We start from the raw sequence: 9,614 nt of genomic DNA on the forward strand, positions 1-9,614 counted from the left end.
GTAAGCTAAATGCCTAAAAGGGCTGAGCAAGGCCAAATCGAGAGCAACTGTCCACCTCAAGAAGACAACTGCTATTCCGTTCCAATCAATACTGTGAGTGAATGGTCACCTCATGTTCCCAGAGCTTTCCAGTTTTTAAAAGAAACTAGTAACCCAGGTTTTTGTTTTTGTTTTTTTATCAAATTCTGTATTTTCAAATGCTGGCAACAAACTTTTAAAAATGTAAATAAACACTGGGGCACCTGGGTGGCTCAGTTGTTAAGTGTCTGCCTTCAGCTCGGGTCATGGTCCCAGGGTCCTGGATCAAGCCCCACATTGGGCTCCCTGCTCAGCGGGAAGCCTGCTTCTCCCTCCCCCACTCCCCCTGCTTGTGTTCCCTCTCTCGCTGTCTCTCTCTCTGTCAAATAAATAAATAAAATCTTTAACAAAAAATAAAATAAAATAAAAAATAAAAATGTAAACACTGGGGTACCTGAGGGGCACAGTCGGTTAAGCGTCCAACCCTTGGTTTCAAGCTCAGGTTGTGATCTCAGGAGTCCTGAGATCGAGCCCCATGAATCTGCTTGTCCCTCTCCCTCCCCCTCTGCTACCCCCCCCATGAAATAAGTAAATAAATCTTAAAAAATTTTTTTTAAATTTTTTTTAAAAAGGGTAAATATGTGCAAGCAAACCAACAGAGCATGTTGGCAGGCTAGATGCTCCCCAGTCTGCAACCTGTGCTCTAAGGCATCTGATTTGGGCTGGTCAATCACAATCTCAACAGCTCACCACGCCCATTACCAAAGGTCACTCCTCCTCAGAAATTCAGAGGTAAGTGGACTGAAAAGCGTTAACTATAGGAAAATCTGGTTCAAGCCTTCTTCATCTATGGGTAAAAGGGCTCCAGTCCCTTTTGCCTATTATGGGTTCAATCTAATATACTTGTTACTCTAGACTTTAAGAGTACTCCAGTACAAAACTGCTCAGTAAGCCATTCAAGAAAGGAATCAGACAAACAGCATTTACCTAGCTGAATTTTGTCAGTATTGGGCATTTATCTGCAGTGGGCCCAAGCCTTCCTTAAGAGGAAATTGACCAGATCCTCTCTGTAATTGACCAAATGATCCCAAAACTCACTCACCTCTATCTGAAAAGTCAACCACTTGCTCAGTTTCTGAGCCAGACGAACGAGTCTGCCGAAGGGGGTATTTTTTTGGAGTCACTGGGGTAGGCTGCTGCTGACTACGGGTCACTCTTCTGGTAGAATAAGCAGGCTCCTCAGTGCCAAAAGATTGCAAATTTCGAACAGGACTGGAATCTGATCCCCAATATTAAAAGATAAAAAAATAATTAAAGAGAAAAGAAGGAAATTTGTTTTATTTCTTATCCATATGATTTATTAGCATGTATGCCCTCCTCTTCATACTTCACAAAATCCGACAAATAGTTAAAATATCTATTTTATTAAATAAAATATAAGCTAAAGAGCCTAGATCAGATATAGAGGTGCAATATAGTATAGAATAGTTTAGCTTCTGGAATCAAGACTGACTCCCATTCCATTCCACTCCACCATACCAACTAGCTATAGCATCTTGGGCAAGTTCATCTCTTCAAGCCTTTTCCCTGCTCTATAAAAAAAGGTAAAATACTAGTTGCACATTCCTCACACGTTTGCTGTGAGAATTAAGTGAAATACTTCATATAAACTTCATTTAACGTGATCCCTGGTACCTAGATCTAGTGCTTTCTAAATATTAGCTGCATCCTCCCTTTCTTCCCTTAGTCCAACCCACCATAAAACAGATATTCTAATATTAAAGGTATAACAATATACAAATATTTCCTTTCTTTAGGGATCTCTGATACTCTGAAGCAAAATCATAATAGATTTATGAAGAGTGAGGCAAGAACACAGCTTCTGGAATTTTTTTAGATAACAAAACCTATTCTGAAACACCTGTCGGCCTTGTGACATCTCTAATTTGATGACACTTAAAAAAGAACTAGAAAAAGATGCAAAGCTGAAAACAAGCATTTTTTAAACAACAAAAGATCTTAAGGTGGTATGTAAATCTCACAGGTTCTCCAAAGAAGAAAAGTGAAATTCTCAAACTTTTGGGTAAAAAAAAAATTAGCACACAGCTAGGTTATCGGCTTGCATACCTGCAGAAGTCTCAATTCAAAACACAGTCTACATTTTGCTTTTGAGGAGGCTACCTTACATAGACTACATTGTGAACAATGCCCCTAGGAATTGTGCAACTCCCCAGTTATGAAGTATAACAACTAGGAAGAGACCCAGGGCCCAGGTATTTCCTAGCTGTTTTGAATATTTACAACTTTCAGGTGTCCGGGGCATGACCAATTACACTTTGTAAGAATATTATGCCCCTTCCTTTGCATATACTGTTCCCTCTGCCTAGAATAACATTTTCCCATCTTTCAACTTATAAATTCCTACTAGATCCTTTAGGAATTCCACCTTGGAGACCTGCCCCAAGTTGCCGGCCCCTTCTCTGAGCTTCCAAAATACACTATGCAAACCTCTCAGAGCCCTTACCACAATCCATGACCATGATCGACTGACACATCTTGCACTGAACTGTGAGCACCTTAAGGGCAGGAACTATGATTTTTCTATCATGGCATTCCAGTACACAGCACAGTATCTGAATTACAGCAGTCGTTTATCAATATTCCCACTGTGCTAAAAAAAATAAACACAAACTGAGACTCAAGAGACAACAGCACCATTTCAGCTGAAATGTTAAATTCAAAAATAAAATAGGGGTGACTGGGTGGCTCACTCGTTAAGCATCTGTCTTCGGCTCGGGTCATGATCCCAGGGTCCTGGGATAGAACCCCACATTGGGTTCCCTGCTCAGCAGGAAGCCTGCTTCTCCCTCTCTCACTGCCCCTGCTTGTGTTCCCTCTCTTGCTGTCTCTCACTGTCAAAGTAAATAAAATAGAATCTTTAAAAAATAAAATATAGAACAGTTGTTGAGAATGTTCCCATTTTCTTGCTTGAAAAATTGTTTTTCTCTCATTTTGCAATGTGCTCATGAAGTAGTAACCAAATTGGCACTATTTAAGTGCTCAAAGCATATTACAAATTTTTCCCTCTTAATCTGTTATCACCTATTGATTATCAGCTTTTTGCATTAACTGCAACCTTCTTTCCTCCACAGGGAATCCCAGAGCAGAACCAGGAGGGATCAGGGGTACCCTCCAAATCTAAGCCGAGATGGCTAATTGCAGAAGAGAACCTTCAAACTACCTTCCAACACAGAGATTCTCCATTCTTTACTACCAAAGCAAAATTCTAGGTATTTACAACTGACAGTTGGGTGCAACTATTTATATTCACTAATTGTGTCTGAGTACATAACAGAATTAAGTACAAGTTTTAGAAGTACTGAGAAGTACTGAACCTCCTCCAAAAACAAGGTCAAGAGACTCTTCTAAGTCCCTAAGTCTAAACCATTCTAATAGAAAGTAAAGAGATGGCATTCCCATCTTATTGATGGAAAAAGGTAGTCTAAAAAAAAGTTAAACGACTTAAGACATCCATGTGTCACACAGCCATTATATCAGACATAGTTCCTTTGGGTCTCCAAATTGGACAACACTCTCAACAGAACCATTAAGACTCGATACTTCTGCAGTCATTCACTCTGCATTTTACCAGATTCTGTCACCTACACCAAGCCAAGGGACCAGTTTCCATATTAACACAATAACATGACCAGTGGGTAGGCAGTGAGGCGTGATCAGGAAGAATGAATTCTTATACCTTGGGAACTCTGGCTCAGCCGGGCTGAAGAGCGAGTAACTCGGGCAGATCGCCGGGATGTACCATCACTCTCTGAACTGTCTGTGTGCTCGAGATCTGTAGAAAAATCGGAATCTTCGGTTCCATCTGAACTACTGCCTGCATTCCTCTGTAACACCATAGATCCAGACATTAGCACAGAAGCATTTACTCTGTGGGTTTGTGTTAACACTGGAAATAAAGTGAACCATGATCCTGAAAACACTAAAGAAGGATTCCACCGCCAAATTCCCTTTACTTAAGGCATTTAAACGGAACAACCTACAAATAATGCACCTTTATAAATGAATGAATGAATTATTTCTTACTTCATTAACACTACTTCTGAAACAAACCCATTTATCAGTCAGTACTACAAACTGGAAATAAAAGTACCCAATTCAAAATTGTCTGGCCAACAATGCTATGCACTTGAAGTCCATGGTGATGAGAAAAATATCAGTGCTAGTCTCCTTTTACCTTTAGAGTAGCTTTTGTTCAAAGTCTCCACGAAAGGCCATCACGTTTTTTTAAACCATATACTAATTCAAAATATCATGATCCACAACTCTGATCCCAAGAGAACGTAAAGAAAAAGACTAAAATTCTTCTTTCTTATGTTATCTACCTATGAAGTTTCTCCACATGAATACCAAAAGTGCTTAAAAAAAAAAAAAGTAGCTTGCACATGAAGACTTGTAGATATTCAAGAACAGAGATTTTATCATCTCTTCAATTAATAATTATTTGTCAATTATTATCTTCCTGAAGCATGATTAGTCATACATATAACTTTTAACAGCTGAACATTAACACTACACCCTTTACTAAGACAGAAAGGGGAAGAGTATTTGCTTAGAAAACCATATAAAACTTCAAGCTACAAGCCCCCTGTTTTTTATTCAAAACCCTTAGGGCCAGTTGTGTTTGAAATTCATAACTTTTTGGCTTTTTGGAAAGGGAATACTTTGCATATATCCTGTAAGCAACACCCCATCATCAAACACGTTAATATTTCTACAGCAGAATATATAAACAATCACACCCCCCAAGACACACAAAAACTTTAAGTAGCCTCAGCATATTTTAAGACAGGTTTTGCCAACCAAATGTTACTAAAAACATATTTTCAAAAGCTCTTTGTATTTGGGAATTGCAGAAAGGGGCCTGTGGACCTATTCCAAGGCACCAATACTATTCCAGCATGTGGTGAGCCTTAACATAATACCACCTAAGAGTGTAGGCCATTTCTAGGAGGAAATAAAAGGTACAGATGTTTGAAAACCTCCATGAAAAGAAAGATTTCTGCAGAAATGAGCAAGAATACCATGCAGCTTTCCAAATATTTCAAGGGTAATCTGCCCAGAAATGAGCAGAGGCTCCAGAAAATCCATGGGATGAAGGGGGAGTCTTAAAGGTCGTCTAGTCCAATTACCCAGATGGTCCCCTGACCATCCCCTCCTGGTTTGACCCTGAAATTCAGCTCTTCTCTCTGGCTTGCACCATCCACTTCCCATCTTACTCCACAGGCGACTTAACTGCTCCCTCACTTCCCTCCCACAATACTCGTTATATACCCCCAAGTAGAGAATTTACTAGCTCCTTCTACAGTTATTTATATGTCTGTTTTCCCCATCAGACTGTGATCTCCTTAAGCCAGGGATCATGTCTAATTAATTCGTGAGTCCCCAGCAACTAGCACAGTAGCAAGTAGTCAATAAACATGGGTTGAATTTAATTAGATTTGTTCTGTAGTCCTGGCTCCGCTATTGCCTAATGGGAGTGGCTTGGGGCACTCCATTAGGTCTCTGTTTGTTCAGCTGCAAAGAAAAGGGATGGGGGTATCCCTCGGTGACCTTATAAATCCCATCTAACTCTGGAAAGTTTTTGCCTTTACGAACTGCATTTTCTGGCCGCTGTCCAACTGGGCAAATAAGGAAAAATTACTGCTTAGATGCAACAGGCCTGAGTGGGATCCCTAGGGAGTGGGCGCTGGCTCCTTACCACCCAGTCCTCTGCTTTGTTGTGCCCCCCGCCTGGAAAGGAAGGATGCTCCAAAACCCCGCCTATGCACCTATCAGCATCACCGGCCGGAAGGGCGGGGATTCGTGCCACCCAATGGCGCTACTGCTACACCGCGCCCCCACGGGACAGACTGCCAAGCCTAGCCAATCAAGAGAGGAGGGATCGTTCTCCACAGCCAGTCGGAGAGCGGTAGGGCCGGGCCCCGACACAGCCCCCGCACGCGGGGAGGTGACCGTTGGACCCAAATGGGCGGTGCCACCAGCCAATCAATATGCTTCTAGGCGTTTCAGCAACCAATTAACGAGAAGAACGCCTCCGAGCCAGGCAAGCAGAGGGCGGGAATAGTTGCAAGCACAGGCCGAGGCCAGGATCGGGCCCACATTTTTCTGTTGGGTATGGACAGAAGAGAAGGTTGCTGAGCTAGGTTCGGGGGAGCGGGAAGTTGGATCCCAACCACTGTGAGGCGTGGCCAACTGCGTCACGTTGCTCAATCGACTGTCCTTAGACACCCGCCATCCCTTCTGTCCCGTTCCTCTCACCTTCCTTCGCGGCATTGCCGGCGGCTGCAGCCCGACAGTTCCGATTCGGGCAGCGGCGGCAGCAGCAGTAGGAACGGTGGCTCCGGCGGGCTCCGTGGCGGCCTCTGTAGCAGTCCCAATCCTGCGGACGATCCCAAGTGCCTCCTGCTTCACAGCGTCTAGACTCTTCTGCGCAGGCGCCGCGGGCTGAGGCGCTTTTTCCTTCACTTCCGGCTGGGGCTCGCGTCACCTGACGTTGAGGGCCCGAGAGGGTGCTGGGAGGTTCGCTCCTCTTGGTGAGGCTAGTGAGCGCCATTTTGCAATTGGGCAGAAAGTAGCACAGTAGTAGAAATCCGGGCCAGCCATTTTTAGTTAGGGGATTGGCACCTTTTGTGGACGTGGGCAGCCATTCTTGTTTGGGGCTGAAGCCTGACAATTGAAGTTAGCAGTTCTCATCTTTACCTTGGGCAAAATTTCCCTTCCCGGTCGTTTTAATTTCTGAAGTCGAGGAAGGAAACCCCCAGAATCCATCAGGTGGCTGAGGTTTAACCCCTTCGTTGCCTAATTGGCTAAAGGACATTTCTGTTTATTATATAAACTCAAAGTTGGGAAGGGATATTTTGCACAAGAACTTGTATCTTAAAAGCCATCCTGCATCACAAAGTGGTGGGAATGGGGGCTTATAAAAGGAACTAAAGGGTAGCGTCCATCATCAGTAAGTTTGTTTCTGGTAGAGGAGACATTGTCCTTGCCCTTAGCGAACAGCAAGTAAGTTAGTTGTTCACGTCGCGGAAGGAGGTAAAACCATTCTCCAGAAGCTGTAGCTCCAAAGAATTCCCAGTTTCACTTAATGGTGAGCGCCCACCTCCTTTCCCCGTTCTGTATGGGTTTGAGAGCCCTGGGTGGCCCCGCGGGGGTGGGGGTGGGGGTGGGGGCGGGTGCCGGTGCGGTACCAGTATCGGAGAAGCAGTGAACCCCATTTAGCCCAAGTGACCTCTGTAAATCTAAATGCTTGAGCCAGTAGTGGGGGGGCGGGGGGACGGGGGGGGGGAGAAGAGGAAGGAATATTTTTAGTGAAGCTGGAGCTTAAAAAAGGCATGGATATTTAAATGATAATAATAATAGGGTCAGTTGTGAGAAGAAGGAAAAGTTGGTCAAGAATATCTGGCTAGAAGAGCTATTTTAAAAAGCTGGGAAATGATGAGCAGGCGTTGAGGATTTAACCTCGCTGGAGGAAATGCTTTGAGAGAACCAAAGGTTGGCGGAAAGCGACTGGGTGGAATCCAGGCATGCTCAGTCATTAAGTTAGAATCCTGGACCCCAGTTTCACCTGAGTTCCCCATGAGCAGAGCTAAAGAACAAAGCAGCAGAAGGTAAACATCTGATTGATGAGAAAAACAGAGGACTCTGAAGTTAAAGTTCCAGACCTTTAGCCAGCACTGTCATCGGGGATATTCTGGGCTGCTGGTAACACAGGCAGCTTTCAGTATTTAGTATTTAGCTTTTAGTGTTTAGTGTTTAGTATAAATACCTCTGAATAACCTACCTAAGGTTGAACTGCACATAAGAACTTCTTGGAAAAGGGCTCACGTTTCTTCCTCTTGTATCTCTCCATTTAATTTCCCACTATTACTGTTATTTTGCATTTACTGGTGTGTGCCTGAGGTCAGTCGTGGATGCTCTGGCTCCCAGACTAGAGTAAGGAGCTCTTGTGTTAAGAGCATAACTCAGTTTTGTGTATCGTCCTTAATTGTGTGCCCAGACCGTGCTCTCCCCACACTAAATACTTGCTAGTCAATCAGGACATGTTTATTGTTCCACAATCTCTGAATGGATGGCACTCAAAGATGGTGAAATATCCCTCCCTGGAAACTAGTATTTTAGAATAAGATCTTATCCTGATTTAACCATTCATCATACAAATACCAGCATTACAAATGTTCAACATTAATTGCTTACACTGGATTCTCAAACACTGCAGCTGACACTGAAGAATTTACAGTTTCATTTAGACATGGTTCTTGTCCTTGGAAAGTGTGCACTCTGGAAGAAAGATGAAAAAAACTAACATCAATAGGATAGAAAGATGATCAAAAGGAAAATGTGTATTTAAGATGAAAGTGGAACAGCTAGGTATATTTAGAATGGGGAAGAGGGAACCCTAAAAGCTTTTTTTTCCCTTCATTTTTTTTTCTGGATCAAATATAATCTTTACTTTGAGGGTCATTTTCATCATGGCGCAATTAGCTCTTGAAGCAGAAACTGATGTTGGTTTCAGAGTTTCTTGACTAGTTGCCCCTGGCCCATCTTCATATGCCAGACTTCACACAGGCAGCCCAGCTCCACTGTTTCTCCTGCCTTTACACTTTCACACGGGCTTTTTCTCCTGCCTGGATGCATCTCCCAACTTTCTTGAACATTTACTTTCTTCAGAAAGTCTTTCCTGATTAGGGTGCCTGGGTGGCTCAGACGGTTAAGTGTAGGTCATGTAGGTCATGATCTCATGGATCTGGGATGGAACCTATCACCTCAAACTCCAAGCTCGGCAGGGGGTCTTCTTGAAGAGTCTCCTTCTGCCCCTCCCCCGACTCATGCTCTCTTGAGCTCTTCCCCTCTGTCTAAAATGGATAGGTAAATCTTTAAAAAAAGAAAAAAAGAAGAAAATCTTTCCTGATTTATTCATTCTAAGGTAGTAGGGCATAGTGATATATTATTTTACATTTACTACTATATTTATACTTTTCCTTATACAGTTTGGTCGATGTTCTGTTCCCCTTTCTCCTTTCCAAACAGATAATAGGAACTCCTATTTATTTTATTCATAGCTCTACTAGTACCCAGCCCAGGGCTCTGATGTCAGATCAGGAATTGACTTTCAGTTCTGCCACTTTCTTTTTTTTTTTTTTAAGATTTTATTTATTTATTTGACACACAGAGAGAGAGTACAAGCAGGGAGGAGTGGCCAAGGCAGAGGGAGAAGCAGGCTCCTGGTTGAGAAAGCAGCCTGATGTGGGGCTCAACCCCAGGACCCCGGGATCATGACCTGAGCCGAAGGCAGATGCTTAACCAACTGAGCCACCCAGGTGCCCCTCAGCTCTGCCACTTGTCTGCATGGCTCTCAGACAGGTTTTTGAATTTGTGCCTCAGTTTTCCTATCCGTGAAATGGAGACACTAATAGCCGCCCCACAAGGTTGTTGTAAAGATTCAAGGAGACGACTGTCGTAAAGCACTTAGCACAGTTCCTGCCAGAGTATATACTCTGTAAATGGCTGTTGCT

At 43.2% G+C, this 9,614-nt stretch overlaps 1 protein-coding gene across 2 annotated transcripts in view; it reads right to left on the bottom strand.

Moving 5' to 3' along the window:
• KAT7 (lysine acetyltransferase 7) overlaps positions 1–6,547 on the bottom strand; it is a 30,473-nt gene extending 23,926 nt beyond the window's left edge. For both annotated transcript variants that reach the window (XM_035026890.1, XM_035026889.1), the window contains exons 1-3: positions 6,358–6,547; positions 3,776–3,923; positions 1,121–1,297 (exon numbers count right to left, since the gene is read on the bottom strand). In XM_035026890.1, the coding sequence (XP_034882781.1) occupies positions 1,121–1,297; positions 3,776–3,923; positions 6,358–6,372 (340 nt within the window). In that variant the 5' untranslated portion in view covers positions 6,373–6,547. The remainder of the gene's footprint in view (positions 1–1,120; positions 1,298–3,775; positions 3,924–6,357) is intronic.
• Positions 6,548–9,614: the final 3,067 nt, after the last annotated feature.

The sequence above is a fragment of the Mirounga leonina genome, unplaced genomic scaffold (assembly GCF_011800145.1).
Source record: "Mirounga leonina isolate KUSES-001 unplaced genomic scaffold, KU_Mleo_1.0 Mir_200, whole genome shotgun sequence".
In the NCBI taxonomy this organism is placed as follows: Eukaryota; Metazoa; Chordata; class Mammalia; order Carnivora; family Phocidae; genus Mirounga; species Mirounga leonina.